This window comes from Haliotis rubra, unplaced genomic scaffold (assembly GCF_003918875.1).
Source record: "Haliotis rubra isolate DU_JTF1 unplaced genomic scaffold, ASM391887v1 Scf2, whole genome shotgun sequence".
In the NCBI taxonomy this organism is placed as follows: Eukaryota; Metazoa; Mollusca; class Gastropoda; order Lepetellida; family Haliotidae; genus Haliotis; species Haliotis rubra.
Window position 1 is genome coordinate 7,664,100 of NW_025766002.1, and position 21,685 is coordinate 7,685,784.

A 21,685-nucleotide genomic window follows, 5' to 3' on the forward strand; every position below is an offset into this window, starting at 1 on the left:
GAATCGATGGGAGTTTTATAAGAAAGAAGTGATGATTGATGCTTATATGTTTCTTACATCTGATTAAACATCATTGATAGTGCAAGAGCTTGTTTCTCTGGTTCAGACTCAGTCATATGGCCCTGTCATCTAAGGCACTGCAATTCACTGCTCAGAGTTACATCCCTTGGGTATACCGAATTTGTGATACATGATATGTTTCTTGGTTTGTCAGTGTCATACCCATGCTTATTGCTTTTACCAAAGTGTTGAACATTTGAGACCAGCATCACTTCAGGCTTTCCTAGGGGGGTGGGGTTATCTCGTGGTTAAGGTGTTCGTTCATCACGCTGAAGACCTGGGTTCGATTCCCCATATGGGTACAATGTGTGAAGCCCATTTCTGGTGTATAGAAGCGGCATAAAACTACACTCATTCACTCATGCTTTCCTACCACCTTTCCTTTAAATTATAACTGACATGTCATGAATCCCATGATGCAACTGGAATTTATGTCAAAATGCAACTCACATGTGTAAATGCCATCATTATAGAAGGTGGAATATCAGAAATATTAAACAAAACTATTTATCATAAGTTATCAAAAGTGAATCAGTATTTAGCTATTAAGGCTGAAGCAATCTTCAACAAGGGATAGTATCCCTTGATTTTATGAATTCTAAAACAAGGCTTCAACACCTTTCAGTGATATTTATGCTGTTTCAGGGAACAGTATGCACATGTTATGGTATACAAGTATCTTGTGCATTTTATGTGTAATTTAGTGCATTTATTATACAGATATGTTCTCACTATTGATATAACTGGCTGTTTTTTTAAGGCTGATCATCTTTGTTTAATGATATTCCAGGAAGCGCCGTGATCTTGGGAACAGGCTTGCCAATGACAAGTTTGATGCTTATGATGATGATGCCTTCCGGTTTGAAGACATGGAAGACCGGGACCAGATTGACCGGGACCGATGGGAACGTGATCGTGAGTACCGACGACGCTGGATTGAGGAAGAAAGGAGAAGACGAGAAGATGAGCTAGAAGCAAGGAAGAAGAGACAAGAGGCTGGGGAGGAAGATGATGACGATGATGACAGGAAGAAGATGAAGAGATCCGAATCTGAAGAGGTGCGAAAAAAATATTAACTTATTGAAGTCAATCATATTTCCTTTCTATAAATTTTTCATTTTAGGAAATATATGGAAGTTTATTTTTTAAGAAAAGCAAGATTTATGGAAGTGAACTTCCTTGTAGTGAATAACACAACGTTTCGGAGTGTATGCTTACTTCTTCATCAGCTGATTGGAGTAAGCATACACTCCGAAACATCGTTTTATTCCCTCTAAAGAAGTTGACATCCATAAATCTTGCTTTTCTTAATGCCCTTTAAAGATTTGAGTTTGTTTTTTGTTAAACACATGTCTCTCTCTGTAACAACTTTATTCTTCACTAAACCTTTTCTGTGTGTAAAATTTCAGAAACTGGTCAACAATCACATAGCACTGGAACTAATGCAACTGTTTTCTGTTTTGTATTTTTCAAACTCCTTGAAACCTATTTTCAACATTGTAGGAACTAGCTAGGTACCCTTCCCCCCCAGAACTGAGAATGGACTCCCCGAGGGACACTGAGTCAGCCAGACAGAGGACAAGGCAAGAAAGTAAGTCCACAGTCTAGTTTGATAGTTTCATATTTTGTTGAAGAATTTGTCCTCTCTGCTAATTCAATTCTCTGCAAAGGGGTGAGTGAGTGAGCATGGTTTTACTCCACTTTTATCACTATTCCACCAATATCATGCCAGAGGACATGTACACCAGTAACTGGCTTCATACATTGCACCCATGTGGGGAATTGAACCCCGGGTCTTTTCCATGATGATACTGAAAGCTTTAACCACTCGGCTATCCCACTGACCCCTCTGCAAGGAACGACAGCCTCCGTGGTGTAGTGGTTAGAGCGTCCGCCCGGAGAGCGGAAGGTCGCGGGTTCGATCCCCGATGGCATCATACCAAAAGACGTTAAAATATGGTACTTGTTGGTCCCTGCCTGGCGCTTGGCATTAATGGGTACAACAAGGACTGGTCAGCTCGGAGTCAGTATAATGTGTCTGAGTGGGGTATTCATGCTTCACTGCGGCATGGTATCTCAGTGGGCTAGCACTATAAAACCAGCTTCAGTCTGGGGTAGTACAAGCAGCCGCACATACACATGCATGCATGTCGTCATATGAGCGAAATATTCTCAAGCACGACGTCAAACCCAATTTCACCTCACCTCACCTCTGCAAGGAACAATCTGTGAAGGTGATACTGGCAATCACTTGCCGTGATGTGGTAATATTGCTCAGTGCAGTATGAACTCTGATCTCCGTATGAGTTTTTGTAATGATGTTTTACTAAGATAATGTTCAATGTTCCAGGGGACCGTCTGATGCACGAGCTAGAGAATGCCCGGGAAGGCAGGAAGCACACCGAGAAGGAGAGGGAAGAGCTAGTCAAGAAAGCCAAGATGCTGCAGAATAAGACGCAGAACCGGAGGAACCACGGTAGGCAGCAGCCATCTTTGTATCACAGTAGGGCCTGACAATTATCACTGTTGAAAATGTGCCAGTTAGCATTTAAAATTTTCATTTCTCTCTTTTTGTTAAGACAGTGAAACATATCTACTACAACCCAGTCAAAGTGGCTGGCCAGCATATCTGATAAAACAGTGAAACATATCTACTACAAGCCAGTCAAGTGGCTGGCCAGCATATCTGATAAAACTCCTGATGTATTGGATTGTTTTCCATCCATTAAAGTTAACGTCTATAAATAAATTTAAGATTTTTTTTCAACAAAGAAAGACATTTATTTATTTGGTTTGTTGTTAAACACCACACACAGCAATAATCCAGTTATGTGATGGTAGTCTGTAAATAATCGAGTCAGGACCAAACAATCCTGTGATTAACATCATGAGCATTGATCTACTCAACTGGGATATGATGATGTTTCAACCTAGTCACCCGATACTGTTAATAGCCTCTTAATACGAGCATGGGCTCTAAAACATTAGTTCTACTTCCATCTTCGCATGGCAATCTAGCCTTAACCCCCAAACCACCAATATACCAATGTACTCTCAACTCTTCACAGTTTCCCAGAGTCTGCTACTTTATGTCTGATTTACACACATCACACTACCTATTTAGGATATTATCTACCTCACTGATTAGAGAGTCGAGCGTTAATGGCTGCCATTCACAGAAACCTCATATATTGCTCTGCGTCAAAGAAATGACGTTTTTAAGGGGAGACAACTCTTCAGGGCTTGTTTCTGTTAGCCTGAACAGTATAATAACTGATAAAAATAGATAAATAGATAATCCCATATAACACCAGATGTTCATAAAAAGGGTAAACATCTCTGTAAGTAGCATCTGCCATTCACTTAGGTTTCATGAAAACTTATAAATATTTCAATGAGTATAAAGTATTAAAAATTCATGCTAATATCCTAGTATGGGATAGCACTGTGTGTCACGTTGACAAACATCATGAAACTTCAGTAAATTTCTCTGCGTGTCGACCATAAAGTTTCTAGTATGATTTAAATAGGCTTTTGTTGTAAAACCTTCATTACAGAAAACAATAAAAACAATATGCTGTTTATTATCTAGTCTTTCAAATGGTACGTATAGCTATTTATAGTCACCTCTTACTATTAGTCATTGTCAAGTCTGTTTTTAAACAGCTCGGGATATATGGAAGAAAAGATACTTTGAAGAGAAGAAGAAGACTGCCCCTTTAGAGGAACAGACAAATCGTCTGAAGCATGAGCTGGATAGCATCCATCGGAAACTCATGTCCGCACTGGAGGGGCCCAAGGAGAAGAACATCCGATTGGGCGAACCAAAACCATCTCTCAAGGTCAGTTATTCCCTGTTGTCAGATAGCGGCATGAATATGTGACATTTTTTCATAGATAACAACTTCATTTATTGTTTGTAATAACAAACTTCTCCTGCCTCTTGGTCAAGTGAAATTTAGTAGGTGCATAGAGTATATATATACACATGGGGTGGTGGGGTAGCCCAGTGGTTAAAGTGTTCACTTGTCACGCCGAAGACCCAGGTTCGATTCCCCACATGGGTACAATGTGTTAAGCCCATTTCTGGTGTTCCCCGCCGTGATATTGGAATATTGCTAAAAGGCGGTATAAAACTAAACTCACTCACTATATACAAACATACACATGATGATATGTTTATACAAGCTAGGATTATTATATGAAGATAACAATATAATGAAGATAACAATGATATATAATGATATCTATAGCAATAAAAAGGTAATGAATTAATGGGAGAGAAACCAGTTACGTATTATTTGGACCTGTAAAGCCAAAATTATTCAGGAAAGTGGGCGTTTTCAAGAGAAAACATATAGATATCAAACAATATTTTTTACAAATTGATTTTCCTATCCATAGCTCACTGACTCTAACTTGACTCACTTCAATTTGTTCCCAGAAACCAACACAAGCACAGCATGTCCGACGGTATTAATTCTTGTCATGCATGTTGTCAATAACCTGTCACTCAAGTGTTTGTTTCATGCACTTCAGAATAACTACATAATCCTGTGCACTAAACTGCAACATGAAATTGAAGACCTTCGACGTCGAGTGGAAAATGCCAAAATGAAACTGACTGCCGAGATGAAGGTAAGGAAATTAATGTAGAAATTAACATAGAAGTGCACAATTACTAATCAATGCACACACAAATATCAGTACATTTCACTTGAATTAGAAGCTTAAGCTTTAATTGTCAATGTTACTTGTCCTGTCTGTTGTTAATAACAATTGTTGTGATTAATCGTTCTTCTGATTTTAGTGGCAGTGAGATTTTACCACTTTCATAATGTTATAGAGGATATTTGTAAGGAATTTTACTAGATATAGTTTGGTTCAAATCAAAAAGATTATGATTTTGTCAGTAAATATATTGTTTTTGTCATATTTAGTATGTGGATAAATATTGTGTGTTTAAGTTATATTGGGAAAAAATCTGAACAACAGTTATTGTTCCATCCTAAAGTCTCAGTACCTTTGCACATTTCGTAGTACTAATCCTGATCTTTAGATCCAGTCACCTTCCCTGTAGATTCTAACACTTTTTGACAGTTTGTAATTAATTAAAGTCAATTCTTATGAAACTAAAGTAACGAAGAAGTGTAGTGAGATTAATGTATAGAAACGACATAATAATTAGTTAATGTTTAGTTATGTCTTTATTTACATAATCCTTTCTTTTCTTTCTTTGCCTAGGTAAACATATTAATTAGCATGCCAAGATTTCCTGCAAGAGCAACGCCTACGTTAACGCCATATTAGGTAGAAATAGGAGGTACTACTGCTGATGTTTATTTCTTTGAGCATAGTGGCTAATCGTATGTGAGGGATGCCAAACTCATTGGATCAGAATCTTGTTTTGAAAAAAATAAAAAATATAAACGTTTGATATTTTGATACAAATATGTGGAGTTTTGAAATGATGTACTTTTTTTTCTAAAATGTATTTTAGACATGTATTTATGTGAAACATATATGTTTTATGTAAGCAAGCGTTAGATTCTGATCCTTTGATGTGGTATATACTTGAAGGCTAGAGCTTGTGGGACAATATAATGCTGCCTCATTGTTGCTAGTTGGTGGTTAGGAAACTTGTGTGATAAATAGGAAAAGCTTCATTTTGTCCCAGTTTACGCTCTGTATTGATTTATGATATGTTTCCTTACTGAGAAATTAATATTAACATATACCAGTTTACATATCAATTTTTACTCCATATTCTTAATTTATCCCTGTTTGAAAACTGAATTAGCTGTGCTGTTAATCTTAGAAGTAGTATGTGACCTATGTTAGGATATTAATAAATAATGTGTATTAATATCCAGTTGTTTAAAATAATCCTTAACGCTAAAATCATTTACTAATTTCAGATACTAGATGATAAACTGGGTCTTACATTAGTGTGTTGATCATTACTACGCTAGTGTAATTCACCCTAACAACATCCATTATGTATTAACTGATTAAAAGATCTAGATAATACTCCCTAATATTGTAGCTTCCATAATGATACTTATTTCCAAAGCTTTTCTTGTTTTTGTTGCTTATTGTGTTTATTGACTAAGCATAGTCGTAGTATACAAAGACCAAATAATCGCAAGTTTTATTGCAGTGAGATTAAAAACTTATACAACTTATGCTGTTATATTTGATATTTTATACAATAATTAATTTTTATTTGAAAAGAAAGGTGATGAATTTAATTGATGTTTGTTTATTATATATGAATACTCAATCTCTAAGATAAACATATATCTAACCATTAAGCATGTACTATATGTGTATATAATCAGCTGTTATAATAATCTCCGCTATATACTACATGTATGTTATATAAGTACTAACTGCATGTCTTCCCACTTCAGCAGCATAAGAAGGCGTGTCCTTACGCCACGATGTTTGACTTTGTACAGACATATGTACCTGCGTCTGTGCCTCCACCCGCCCACCGCCAGATCATGTGACTGTCTGCCTCACTCCCACTCGTCTCGTAGCTCTACCTCTGTCGCCTGTATTACGTCACGGCAAACTGCTGCAAACCACCCCCTCATATATAATGCAACCGTGAATTATTTATTTATTTATTTATTTATTTATTTATTTATTTATTTATTTATTTATTTATTTATTTATTTATTTATTTATTTATTTATCGTTATTTTATATCAAATATGAATTTTGTCTTTATATCCTTTTTTAAAAAACAACAACTGTTTACGTAAGGGGAGATATTTAATAATTTTCAGGCTTCTGAAACAGTAATTTTACGACTTCTGAAACGATAAAGGTACTAAAGGTTATGGGTCAGCTCTTCATGTTTGGTGATGGCTGTTAACTCTTTCTTTGGTGTTACGGAAACATGGCTTCTTTACTTTTGGCAGTACCTATGATTAATTTCAGATAAATGTGTTCTGTTCATATAAAATTCAAGCAACTTACTGAAAATAATATAACTTTTGTTTGCTTAAATGTATGTTGTTAACTTTTAAATTTGCTGCAAAATTATGCCAACCATTATCAGTTGGATGTCAAAATTGCTTTTATGAGAGTGTTCGAGATTCTATGCACTGGAACGGTTCACTAATATATTTCACTCATCACCCACAAAATATGTATGCACCTTTCGTTCACACTAATTTCCCAGTTTAACCTGTATGATCTTACATGGATATCCATGGATTGTGTGTTCCTTTTAGAAATATTATATACATGTTGATGTGAACGTATTTTCAAAATTGTCTTTGTGTTACAAACGTGAACTAATGAAAACCCTTCTGTAAAAGAGCATCAAGGGGTTCATTTTTCAAAAAAAATTCTGTTGTGAAAACTAAACTATCTCCATGATGACATCCTGACCGGACCATTTGCCGTTTTGCAGCTTCGAACCCAGGCCGATGCAGAGTTACGAGCAGTGAGAAGTGAGGCGTTACAAAGTAAGATCAAACATAGGGGCCATGCCTTCAGCCAAATATATTAATTTACAGCTTCGCAACCAAGCTGAAGCAGAGTTACGGGCCTTGCGAGCAGAACTTACACAGAAGAAAATCAACTTGACCTTGACCCGGAACCAACACCTTGCAGCCTTGAACCCTTCGGGAGAAGTGCCCTCGAGCCCACGCTCAGTTATTGCACCACAGTCTTAGGGATAATAGTACCATCGTGTAGTAATTTATTTACTGTTATTTATTCATATGACTCTACAGCACAGTATTCTTTGTCTATTCAAGAATGAGAATTATATTTAAAATATGTAACTAGGAATAAAGTGGATTTATATTTGATATGAAAATTCATGCTGATGGTGGGGAAATATGATTGAGAATGGTCATTTATGATAAATTGTAGATTATAAGATTATTTTCAAAACTGTCATTCATGGAAGTTTATTGTAGTTAATATATGTTGTAAAGTGTGTAGTTTTGAAGAAGCATTATACAGTATTTCAAAAAGTATTTATATAAAGTATTGCAAGAATAGATAAATTGTCAATGTCCCTAGTATGTCTATTGTTTAGAAACAGATCAAGAGGTGTATTACAACGCTGATTTCATCATGTCAATTGCAGTATTGAAATGTCATTTATAATACTATCTGAAAGTTTAGTTTAAGCTGCACATCATTTCCAACTTTGCTGTGCCTTATACTAGAGCAAGTGCTTCTATACAATCTAATGTCATATGCATTCATACACTTAGTGAGACACACCGAAAAAAGTACAGATTGTAAGTTGTACTTTATGTGTACAAATTGTATAGAATTGTTTGTCATGGATGTATATTTTGTAAATACTGTTGAAACATTCTGTAACAGCGAAACCAAACTTTTCATATGTGCGACATTAAAATGCAAACAGGTTACCACCTTGTTACAAGCTGTCATAAGATTTTGAATTATTTTCATGAATTTGTATCAAAATAAATAGTGATATGAAAGGGTTTGAAAATACTGCTTACCAACATGATTTAAAGAGCATGATAATATTTACCATAGTGATATATTTTCATATTGGACTAAACTGCTGAGTCGACCAAAATAAGAAATATGCTTTACTTTCATATTTGATTATCATTGAATAATTGTTTCATAATGGCATATAAAATCAAATGTATGTCTCACTTATGCGTTTCTGTGACTGAAATCTACCTGCCTGGTCGTATTAAACATTATGATATTGACATGGTACATTTTCAGTAATATCTTTAAGCTGTAAAGAATAAGCACATTTTCTTGCTCTTATATTTTTGGATTTGTCCCTGTAGTGTTCCTATGTTTTCCTATAATCTCTCTTAACTATGCTGTAAATACATGTATTTTATTTACAAAAGTACTGAAGTGCCAGTTTTATATATTTACAGTGTTTGTTCACAAACTAAGTTAAGCTTAAGTAAAGTTTAAGATTGTCTTTATTTACCATATTGTACATCTGTTTCCACATGTATATTTCTACCTGTCCTTTTCACAATTTTGTCTACTAATTATTTGATTTTTACACTCCAATAATGTTATAGGAAATGTTGCTTCAGTAATTCATTAAGGGAGACAGGTGCTTAATAATTGTTTGATTGTTTTTATGATTGTGGTGTTAGTTTCTCAATTGTCAACCACATTGCTCTAATAACCACATGTGTAACTTTTTGTAACACTCTGCTCATTTCCTGACCTGTTAGTGGATTTGTTGAGTATAATTCGTTATGTGGAGTTGTGGCCCTTTTCTGTGCCTGGATGTGATGGTCATTTGCATGAATCCACATTTACCCTGTTAAAAATCCTTGTGTTGCCAGAGCAAACCCATATTTGTGGGCTTTATCAAAGAAGCAAATGAATGTCCACAAGCAGCTTCATGTTTGATTTCGTTCTATAGGAACCAGCGTGTAACGATAATACTTTTTATAGTGCTATAAAATCTGAAACGCTTTCTCTTAAAGAGGTCAAAAACAGTGAAGTATGCCAATTATGTCTGTCAAAAGGCATTTCAGTATTGATATCGGAGCTTAGATCTGATGTATTACTGATCTCAAAGGAGTCCCATAACTAATTGTGTTTGTTTTTATTGCTGAACTCTTACCAAGATCTTACCAAGGATTCAGTTATGTTAAGGCTTTACATCTTACAGAATTAATGATCTGAAATATATTGATTTTTCAATCATGTAAGCTTTGTATTTCTTGGAAAAAAATTTTTTTCTCAAGTTTTAGGAATTTCACTGCATTTTGAATTAATAATGTTTGTCTGATGTGATATTTCAAATAATGAGTATGTTTGGTCCACACAACTCCTCTCAGAAGTCATGAAATCATATTTAATTATGATATCACTTTATTATTAGTCATAACCCCTCATTGTTATTGTATATTGTTAATGACTTTTCATAACTAATATCTGATTAATCAAGATGTACACCAATTTTCTTTTTTAAAAACATATCTTTTTCTATTTTAGTATTTTGTTCTTCCACAGACTTTATGTTACAGATTAGTTGAAGAAGGCACTTCCTAGTAATGTCAAATGTGCCTTTATATACAAACCGATTATGAATATATTGTTATACAGATCTTATTGTTGTACAGAATTTTGCAGAGCATGAAATGTTTATAGCAGCTACGTATAGCTGATTATATTATTCCGTCCTCTGTGACTTCATCAAAAGCATCATTGTGATATTTACGGTTTCTAGTTTGTCAGTTTCTACACCTTTTAAAAAGTACCAGTCACATGTTTTATGTTAAATATTTACCTTTGTTGACACTCCACTGTAAACATGTCTAAAAGTCAACTTGCTATTACCACTGATTATCACTGATTATCACTATCGACTTTTGTGTTATTATCATGGAATATCTGTACAAAAGTGAATTTATGGATTTATTAATGAAGCACAGACTTTTTGTATTAAGTTAGTTGACAGTGTTCAATACATTGTTATAAAGATATTTGGAAAAAGGATTATTTGTTAGTGATATGAATTTCTGATGCATCTTTTATTGTAGTGTATCATCATCAGTCATATCAGTGTATTGTAGTTTATGTTAATATTCTCAACCACCTATCAACTATTACGAGATCACTGTAACGTTTTGTATCTTCCTAGCAGCAGATTCTATTAAACAATGATCACTCTTTACATTCATATGTCTGTGTTTTGTTGTTTTCAATCCAATATATTTTTCTGCAGTTAAATTCCTTTTTGAAAATATGAACCTTTAAAGTATAAAAATAGTTGCAGTTACAAGTGAAACAAGTAGCAGTTTCAATTTGTAATTAAAAGAATTCAGGAGATTGTAAAAGTTAACTGTTGGGGCCTTGAATGTAAACCATGTGGTAGGGTGGAATTACTTGTGTTTTAGAATGTGTCTGAGGCTGGTATGTATGACGGGTTTACCCCTAGTCACCTCAGCTCACTTTAGGAATCTGTGAAGATTCCGGTTAGAATTGGTCTAACCGTAAGATGGGACTAACGAGATCTGGCCCCACTATCTCGAAACAAACTTAAGTTTTTACTCAAAATTCAAACTGAGTTTGACAATTTGAAACAGCTGAATTTTTAACTCAGCTGCTTTTTTAAAATAAAAAAGCCCAAACAACTTAAGTATTTTATTCACCAAACTCAAATTGTCTACTATGTTTGAGTTTAATATCAATTTCAGTTCAACATGGGAAATGCGTTTTCTCAAATTTGAGTAAAAATTCGAACTTTAGTCAAAACTCAGACTTAAGTTTGTTTCGAGAAATCGGGGCCTGCTGGACAGGTTGACAGAGGTCATGATATCCCAACTTTGTAGATTGATGCTCATGCTGCTGATTCACTGGATTGTCTGGTCCATTCTTGATTATTTACTTAAGCCCTCATTTAGCTGGACAATTGATGAGTGCTGTGTTAAACAATAAACAGACCCTATTTGACCTCAGCTCTTGTTAGGGAATTTGGAACTCGCTGAAAGTGTTTTTAAACTCTGACAGCATCAATTGTTGCTCATGCTATTGATCACATGTTTCCATGACGCAAATTCGATTTACAGTGTAAGAAAACAATCCCTTGCTTAATGTACCAAATCCTGCACAAAGTGACTTTTCATTCGTATGTTAGTGAGCTTTACCGTAAATGATGTCCCCACCTACTCACGACAAGAGGTGAGATGAAATGGGGTTTAACGTCGTACTTAAGAATATATCGTTCATATGACGACGTGCATGCGTGTGTATGTGTGGCTGCTTGTAAGTTGTACTAGCCCAGATTTAAGCCGGTTTTATAGTGCTAGCTCACTGAGATACCATGCCGCAGTTAGGCATGAATACCCCACTCAGACACATTATACTGTCCTTGTTGTACCCATTAATACCGAGCGCTAGACAGGGACCCTCTCGACAAGAATGGATGTGGGTGTTCTTGTAACTTGACAGGTTTCATGGCGTCACACTTCAAGGTGTGGAACGTGGTCCCTGGTTTCAGCTACTCCTGTTCCGGATCTATATAAGATCGCAACCCCACACTACAGACCTTAAAGGGGCACTGATCCGGAGCAATTTCCGTGGAGTAGTTGTTGTTTTTGTTGTAGTTATTCTCCCGCGAGTACCCGGATGATATCCAAGAATTCTTGACTGAATTCTGCCTTCCGTTCATTCTAACGTTAAACAAAATGCCAACTTCAGAATATAAGTCTCGATTATCCACCGGAACAGATACAATGTAGCTGAAATGGCAAAATAGCGGTGAAAATTATATGAACTAATTGAAATAAGTGATGACAAAGGTGTTCGTGATATGAAAAAAGTAAACTCCACCCACTCCCTGTTAGGGGTGACATGAGAACTATTTGGAGCTAGGTTTGTGGACCACGACATCTCTGACCCTCCATCTGCCCCTACCCTTCATCATGGTAAACTGTATGTACCTATGATGTCAGACAGAAGACACGATGGCCTACCCATCCTCCTCGCCTTCATCTAGTCCCCCCCAAATATATATACCCATCCTCCTCGCCTTCATCTAGTCCCTCCCAAATATATATAGAAATGTCAGTGTTGCAATAACTATCCTCACTGCAACGAGTAGTGATATTTTTGGTCACATCGACATGACATTTCTGGCAAATGTCAGTATTTCCGTTGTTTCAACGCAAACATACACAAACAACTCTTGATTTCTCACCTATACGTTCAAGTCACAAACAAACGTAAGCACTGTTAAGAAGCTCAGTTAAGAACATCTGTTTCATGTGCCAATTTTAATCATCTGTAGCTCATGTTCTCTTAGTGAGTGCACCTCTTGCTGAATGAAGGTGGCCGTACAAGCACATATCGTAATGCTAGACTGCTCTCTGAGGAGTAAATGAAAGCGGTATCCATTATGTTGAAACTCAGGAAGTATTTATGAGCACGTAAAAGGACCCTTATGTCCAACATTATTACTGTTTTTTTTAGGAACACGTGTCATAGCAATTACTTTAAAGAGGGAATATACATACTGTCCATGTCCCGTTGTGACTGCCGAAGACAAGAAATGGGCACGTTTACTACTTATAGTTCACAACCTATTTCTAAGTGCTTTTCGTGTCATTGTGCATCTTCAGGTTCGAGCGGAAAGTAAATCTATCATCGTTAAGCTGCAAACATCGCTCAGTAAAAACTCTGTTTCTCTGTTGGAAACGTTTCAAGGAATGCAAATGGCCTACAAAAACGTTTTTAAAAAACAAACACGGAACTCGTCAAGCAAAACTGTTTCTTCGGGAATGTTGGACTTGTTTTCCGTATTTGATGAAAGAAAGTTACCCGTTCCTACTTTTGTATTGTTACATGCGGCTACCGGGATCTTCATTGTGAAGAAAAAACTACGACGAGTCTGATCAAGGGCATTTTTGAAGTTTAATTAGAAGGAATAATAGGACTATAACTGTTACCATATTTTAGAAGCTTGCTAAACCTTGAATCTGGAAACCGAGGAAAAAGATCAGCATACCTAAATTATATTACAAAACGTTACATCTCGGCATTAATTCTATTGAAGTTGGGCATAAATATAGTTTTTCCTTTTTAGTATCTCGATATCTGATGCCTTATTTGTCCTGTGCGCACGATTCAATTGAAACGAAAGGATATCACACATGTATGTTGTAAATTTATTTAAAATTTAAAAAATCTGAAAAGAGCATTATGATAATACAATCTTGTAAGAACCCTTCCAATAATCGATAGAGATCTTTGCTGAAATCAAGATTCCACTGAATGAGCCCGTCAATATTCGCGTGTCCCGCACCACCGGTGGAGCCGCCGCATTATCACTGACTGACTGAGTTTAGTTTTACGCTGCTTTTAGCAATATTCCAGCAATATCACGGCGAGGGACACCAGAAATGGGCTTAACACATTGTGCCCATGTGGAGAATCGAACCCGGATCCTCGGCGTGACGAGCCAACGCTTTAACCACTAGGCTACCCCACCGCCCCGCCGCATTATCAAACTAGTGCGAATGAATGATGGTCAGTGATGCATTTGTATGCCAGCTTCACCTTTAACTACGGTGGTCCACGAACCACCGACTCTGGACAGCACACAATGAAGACGGAAATCATAGCAGCGGCTATCTTGTCACCTAAATCCCCATCATAATCGTCTTCTTTGGACAGCATGGTGAGCCGGGGACACCCTGGCCTGGAAACCAAAAAGGCTTAAACAATGAAGTAACTACTCGTCTTTTGGGACAAGCATGGTGTACTGGGGGACAGCCTGGCCTGGAAACCAAAGAGGCTTAAACAATGGAGTAACTAGTCGTCTTTTTGGACAAGCATGGTGTACTGGGGGACAGCCTGGTCTGGAAAATAAAGAGGCTTAAACAATGAAGTAACTAATCGTCTTTTTGGACAAGCATGGCGTACTGGGGGACACCCTGGCCTGGAAATCAAAGAGGCTTAAACAATGAAGTAACTAGTCGTCTTTTTGGACAAGCATGGTTTACTGGGGAACAGCCTGGTCTGGAAACCAAAGAGGCTTAAACAATGAAGTAACTAATCGTCTTTTGGGACAAGCATGGTGTACTGGGGGACAGCCTGGTCTGGAAACCAAAGAAGCTTAAACAATGAAGTGACTAATTCAATATGTGTTTTGGGACAAGCATGGTGTACTGGGGAACAGCCTGGTCTGGAAGCCAAAGAAGCTTAAACAATGAAGTAACTAATCGTCTCTTGGGACAAACATGGTGTACTGGGGGACACCCTGGCCTGGAAATCAAAGAGGCTTAAACAATGAAGTAACTAGTCGTCTTTTTGGACTGGTGTACTGGGGGACTGGTGTACTGGGGGACAACCTTGTCTGGAAACCAAATAGGCTTAAACAATGAAGTAACTAATCGTCTTTTGGGACAAGCATGGTGTACTGGGGGACAGCCTGGTGTGGAAACCAAAGAAGCTTAAACAATGAAGTGACTAATTCAATATGTGTTTTGGGACAAGCATGGTGTACTGGGGAAAAGCCTGGTCTGGAAGCCAAAGAAGCTTAAACAATGAAGTAACTAATCGTCTTTTGGGACAAGCATGGTGTACTGGAGGACAGCCTGGTTTGGAAACCAAAGAGGCTTAAACAATGAAGTAACTAGTCGTCTTTTGGGACAAGCATGGTGTACTGGGGGACAGCCTTGTCTGGAAAGCAAAGAGGCTTAAACAGTGAAGTAACTAATCGTCTCTTGGGACAAACATGGTGTCCCTGGTCCGGAAACCAAAAAGGCGTAATAATCGTCTTTTGGGGACAAATATGGTGTACTGGGGCACACACTGGCCTGGAAACCAAAGAGGCTTAAACATTGAGTGACTAATCGTCTCTTGGGACAAGCATGGTGTACTGGGGGACACCCTGGTCTGGAAACCTTAAACAGTTATTTACTAATCCTGATGATAACCCTGCAGCAAGAGACCGCCTCCGTGGTGTAGTGGTTAGAGCGCCCGCCCGGAGAGCGGAAGGTCGCGGGTTCGATCCCCGGCCGCGTCATACCAAAAGACGTTAAAATATGGTACTTGTTGGTCCCTGCCTGGCGCTCAGCATTAATGGGTACAACAAGGACTGGTCGGCTCGGAGTCAGTATAATGTGTCTGAGTGGGATATTCATGCTTCACTGCGGCATGGTATCTCAGTTGGCTAGCACTATAAAACCAGCTTCAGTCTGGGCTAGTACAAGCAGCCGCACATACACATACACACGCATGCACGTCGTCATATGAGCGAACTATTCTCAAGCACGACGTTAAACCCAATTTCACTTCACCTCACCCTGCAGCAAGAACAGAGAGAGAGGCGTAATTACAATTATTCAAATTCGTCTTCCTTCGAGACTTATGTGAAATTGTGCATGGTTTGGACTTGTAGCCTCCCAGAGACAATGAATGAATTGAAAACAGGAATCGAATTCAAGTAAAACATGATTTGACGAGTCTAGGTTACCTCAGCTCTGTATTCCACACCCCAGTGAATGAATTAAAAGATGAAAGGAATTAATATCTAGAATGATGTGGCAAGTCTAGATTGTCTCAACTATTGAAATGGAACTTTGTCCTGTGATCCAGGCAGATCTCACGTTTCATTGTTACTGGGAAATGTAAGTCCAGGAACACATCTGAAGCTTGAAACAAAACCAGTGTTAACCACAGCGTACAAGGGCAATCCCACCAGTAATCCTCTTGTACGGAGAAACATTCACATACGCGTGAGACATAGTCACTGACATGCTGGGTCAGTCACACGATTAATCATAACGGATTGACGTACCTTCAATGGGAAATCGTCCATTTACCGACGGAATCCAGTATAGCCAAGTCGGTCACTGTGTCACTTGCACACGACCATGAAGTTTGCACCGTTGATTATTAATCACTGCTACCCAAGTACAACAAACGTTTGTTTCAAGGCCTATCCTATAATTAAATGCAGGGTCCTACCTATTTCTGTATATATCCCAGTGATACATGCCGTAAAACTTTTCAAGGAAATCCATGCGTGTACGCTCTGATGATTCAACTGCTGTCAAACAACATTTTCCAACACACTCTGCACTCTTAGTCGAACTCGACTGGTACATGCACCTAACCGTCTTTAACATCTGACATATTTGCTCTTATAATTCACTCAGTAGGTGACTGAAGTTTGGACAAGCAATTTGAGAGCTAATTCGACCCCAGGGATTGGAATATTTTTACTAACTTTTTTACAAAGCTGTATAGCTGTATTGTTTCCCCCCATTTTACAAGAAATTTCATGTATTATTAGATTAGCTTATATAGATAGATTTTCTACAAACACTTTCATCTCCATGGTCTGATGCAAGGATTATTTCATATGAATCATGATGTTTGTGTATTTATTGCAACTTTATACCAGGCTGGTTCATTGGATTAACAGCACAAGAGAAATAATTGAATAACACAATTTGTTACAAAAAACGCGATCAAAAGTCTGTTTTCAAAACTTGAGTTTTAACTTTTGAATTTCTAGAAACATCATATGACACTAAAAAAATATAAGAACAATCATGGAAGGGGAAGTTGGTAACTAGCTATAGTTCTGTGTGATATGAACGCTTTACTTTACCAAACATAAGATGGAAGTTGCTTGTATGGTGTACGATAAACACTATCTTCATAAAAAGAAGCAGCAAAACCTCTTTCATATTCATGAGAAGAAACGTCGAGTGTACGATTCCGACAATATCATGAGCAGTTATGACACCAGGCCCCGATTTCTTGAAACAAACGAGTTTTGACTTAAGTGAGAGAGTTTTTACTCAAATTTGAGAAACGCTGGAAAATGCATTTCCCAGAATGAACTGAAATCGATATTAAACTCAAACATAGTAGACAATTTGAGTTTGGTGGATAGATTACTTAAGTTGTTTGGGCTTTGTTATTTTCAAAATGAAGTTGAGTTAAAAATTCAGCTGTTACAAATTGTAAAACTCAAATTTGAGTAAAAACTTAAGTTTGTTTCGAGAAATTGGGGCCAGGTGTTCGCGAAAAAGTGAGCGTATCCTGCTCATCCTTCTGAAGCACATGCGCAACTAATTTGCACACCTACATCTCCAACTGCCGTCTACACGAGGAAACAAGGTCAAGGAACACATAGTTTGTGTCAGGGATGCGTCCAATTTGGAAATGTCTACCATAAAACTTCAACGAAACTTTAATATTGGAACGAATTACCGTCGTATGTAGCTCGTTGAAATCTTCATGCAAATAGCTTGCTTGGTCATACCTTGACATTTGTGACATGGAAACACCAAAGACTGGACAGACGGACTGACTGAGTTTGGTTTTACGCCGCTTTTAGCAATATTCCAGCAACATCACGGCGGGGGACACCAGAAATGGGCTTTACACATTGTGCCCATGTGGGGATTCGAACCCGGGTCTTCGGCGTGACGACCAAAGAATGGAGCTCCTGGAATGCTGATTGACTAAAAGAGGAATTTGACTATTGGATAAGTGAAGTCATCTTGTCACTTGATTGTAGATACTAGAATGCAGCAAATTGGTTAAAACGAGGCCCAGTGCTAATATACATACTTTGTAATAAGAACATTTTAATTGTGATTTGTTTTTTTGTATGTTCTTTAACGCCACGCTCAGCAATGTTACAGCTATATGGCGTCTGTCTGTAAATAATTGAGTCTTAAAAAAATATAACCAAACAATCCAGTAATCAACAGCATGAGCATCGATCTGCGCAATTGGGATACGATGACATGTGTCAACCAAGTCAGCCAGCCTGTCCACCAGATCCTGTTCGTCGCTTCTTACGCAAGCATGGGTTACTGAAGATCAACTCTAACCCGGATCTTTACCGGTTTAATTGTGATTTTGGTCAAGTACAATTTGTCCAGAATATACCTTGGAGTACTATACGATGTATTCGCATTCAGAATTATTAATACTTTTGTTTTCTGACCTGGTTTTGTAAATAGCAAAATTCCATTCCTCCGCGAGACAGATTGTGTAAACAAATATACTTTTTCTGACCAAGATAAGTAAGTCATGTTTTTAAGTCTACACGTCTGCAGCAATTAGCCACATCTGTTCGTATTCAGTATACGTGATGTATTGTGCTGTCTGCTGTTCCCTTGGTGGTCTTCGTGTTTTCCACAACAATATGCGTTTCATTTTGAGAGAGAGACATTGTCTGAAGTGGAGCTAGAACGCCGATATACATATTCATGACTGCTCCTCTGTGTACAGGAGCACTCACACAACACCATCACCACAAAACTATTACGCTTGGAACAGGAGTACGGGGACTTTGACGTAAAGATTTAATGCACACGTGCTCGCTGGCTCACTTCCTAAATTGAATCATCTACCTCCCTGCTGCTAGTCCCCCCCCCCTCTCCCCCGTGAACTATGACTGACACACACATGTACACACACACTCACACACACACACACTCTTGGTATGGAAATGAGTAGACGTTCCAACCGCTCTGCAACGCCTTCCAGGCATCAGTCACTGTCAATGACAACCGTACAGCACGCCAGTCATCAGACGTGACGAATGATATGACCAGTGTAAAGTAAACGATCCGGGTCATCGTAGATAAAATCATCCGAAAGCCACTTCCCCTGCTATTTCGAAACTGGGTCCATCCATCGCAAGGGGAAATCCAGTCGAGTGGAAGTTTCTGCCGTCTATAAGTGACTCGTCTCGGGGCGCGCTTAAACTAGACTGTGTGGGTCAGCCGAGCTTACCTGTGCCCTGCGTGAGAGTCGCTCATGTGTAGAGCTGGAAGCCGACCCATAATACGAATAATGGGCCACCTTTTCTGAGCTTGCTAACAGGATTTCTCTCAGTTAAAACACAGCGCGGCTCGGTCGTGAGAACAGTCGCAGTGTTATCAGTCGTTGCTGTTGGTTGTCTGAATCGCCCGCTCGCTGATATAGCCAGCATGAGGTCGTCTGCTCATTGTTGGACGTTTATCATATCACTGACAGCGTGTTCATTCATCGACGCAAGATCGGACTCCTCTTCATGTCCAGGAAAACAGTCCGTGTGGGACAAATGGTATGATGGATGTAACTGGTGCGTTTGCACGGACTCAGGACCTGTTTGCACGGACAAGGTGTGTTCCAGCGCTTCATTGGAACGGTGTGAAACGTTTGGGGAAAAGTGGAGAGATGGTTGCTACAGATGTCAGTGTTCGGAGACTGGAATTGCATGCACAGCTGACCATCGGTGTGTCCACGCCATGAGATACAACCCAGTTAGTTGCCAACACAAACGTGGTTGTGTGTGCGGAATTGACGGTGTTTCCTCATGTGTCTCTGAGAACATTCAGATGGACTTTCAAAGAATGAGAAAACATCATGGCAGAAAGTACGTTCCAAATAGGCCGATTTTTTCAAAGGGCTTGTACGTCACTCTGCCACGGAAAATGTCTTGTTCTGAAAACCCGAGATGGTATTCGGGAAGCAAACGTTGCTTCTGTCTGCACCAAGGAGAAAAAACGTGTGGCCAGCCTCGACACATAGCACATAGAGTTGATGGATTCCGCTTCAAGATAGCGGATTGTGACACCGCGAGGGTGTGGAACTATAACTGCAAAACGTGCAAGTGTCATATGAGAGGTTTTGGATTCTGTGTACGGGTACCCAATTGCAGGAGAGATTCCACTTCACTTATAGACAGCCATTTGTCTGCGAGAATGGCATGTGTGCCTGGACGGAAGTGGAACGAGGATTGTAAGTATTGCTACTGCACCCGAGACGGACGACGAATCTGTAAGGATTATGATTGCAATTTATCAAGAGCAATGGCCGAAACAAACGTCAAAGTCAAGTCCAGACCGACAACAGGGGAAGTAAAGGTTCGATTAACAGGTGGCGGGATCCTTGAACATGATAAAGAAGAAATTATTCTGCCCATTGATGAAACCGATATATCAGTCATTCCAAAGTTCCAAATACCACCAAGCCGATCTTTTGACATGAGTAGAAGCTTCAGGACGAAGAAACCGCCTGAGATTAAAGAAATACTGTGTGAGGGAAAATATAAACCAGGAGAGAAGTTCTACGACAAATGCAATAGTTGTGAATGCACTGAAACCGGCGATTCCAGATGTACAGCTGTGTTGTGTTGGTGATGCCACGGCAATAACAAGTAACTTAAATCATTAGCAATGCTCTGCTATTGCTTTGCTGAATTCCGACCGATTTACCTTCACACCGCCACACACAGTAAAGATACACTGTGGTTAAGAAGAAGAGTGGACATCGGTCGAGAGCACTTCGGACAGGTTAGTGAAGCAGTCATCAACAAATGTTGATGGATCTTGAAGTTGACAACATATTTCAGATTACCGTAATCGTTTGATGTTGACAGTTATATTTGTCAACAGGCGATGAGGGTTGGACGCTTAATGTGACAGTTTTGAATGTGTATATTGAAATGGACGTCGAACTATATATGAAACTACTCTGTGATATCGAATCCCATTTTGTAAATGGAATATGAACTGTTGCTTGCAGCATGCGGGCTGTGACGTTCTCGATAATGTGAACGTGCTTGTGAGACATTGTCATGATACCTACCAGCATGCGGCATTCTGGGAGGTTACAAATTAACGTAATTATTAATGTATGCTCGTCTGCATTGTTTCAGACAATTGTGGATATTGTGTACTTTTATCATATTGTGGTTTGTACGTACTGAATTTTAACTAGTTTAAAACCAGATTGTAGAATTTTATATATTTCGATTTTGTTATTTCTAATTCCAAACTCTGAGGGGGTCGATCCTTTTGCACCGAAGAGTGAGTGAGTGAGTGAATTTAGCTTTACGCCGCACTCAGCAATATTCCAGCTATATGGCGGCGGTCTGTAAATAATCGAGTCTGGACCAGACAAGCCAATGATCGAAAGCATGAGCACCGATCTACTCAACTGGGAAACGATGGCACGTGTCAACCAAGTGAGCGAGCCTGACCACCCGATCCCACTAGTCGCCTCTTACAACAAGCATGGGTTACTGAAGATCAATTCTAACCCGGATCTTCAGGGGCCCCACACCAAAGAAAATATTGTATATAGGGCGTCTCTTTGGGCAGGTGACTTT

The 21,685-nt window shown here is 38.6% G+C and overlaps 2 protein-coding genes across 10 annotated transcripts in view; both read left to right on the forward strand.

Annotated features, from left to right (window-relative positions):
* LOC124275462 (spermatogenesis-associated protein 1-like) overlaps window positions 1-10,729 on the forward strand; it is a 102,877-nt gene extending 92,148 nt beyond the window's left edge. For 7 of the 9 annotated variants that reach the window (XM_046711033.1, XM_046711035.1, XM_046711036.1 and 4 more), the window contains 6 exons: window positions 851-1,118; window positions 1,564-1,651; window positions 2,411-2,536; window positions 3,727-3,902; window positions 4,600-4,698; window positions 7,593-10,729. In XM_046711033.1, coding sequence (XP_046566989.1) covers window positions 851-1,118; window positions 1,564-1,651; window positions 2,411-2,536; window positions 3,727-3,902; window positions 4,600-4,698; window positions 7,593-7,751 — 916 coding nt within the window. In that variant the 3' untranslated portion in view covers window positions 7,752-10,729. Of the gene's footprint in view, window positions 1-850; window positions 1,119-1,563; window positions 1,652-2,410; window positions 2,537-3,726; window positions 3,903-4,599; window positions 4,699-5,304; window positions 5,440-7,486 lie in introns of those variants that run through there. The other 2 variants (XM_046711032.1, XM_046711030.1) reach the window with 2 other exon arrangements.
* An 8,370-nt stretch (window positions 10,730-19,099) lies between these two features.
* LOC124275464 lies at window positions 19,100-21,319 on the forward strand. The gene has a single exon (XM_046711038.1). The coding sequence runs from the start codon at window positions 19,521-19,523 to the stop codon at window positions 20,712-20,714; it is 1,194 nt and encodes a 397-aa protein (XP_046566994.1). The 5' UTR covers window positions 19,100-19,520; the 3' UTR covers window positions 20,715-21,319.
* Window positions 21,320-21,685: the final 366 nt, after the last annotated feature.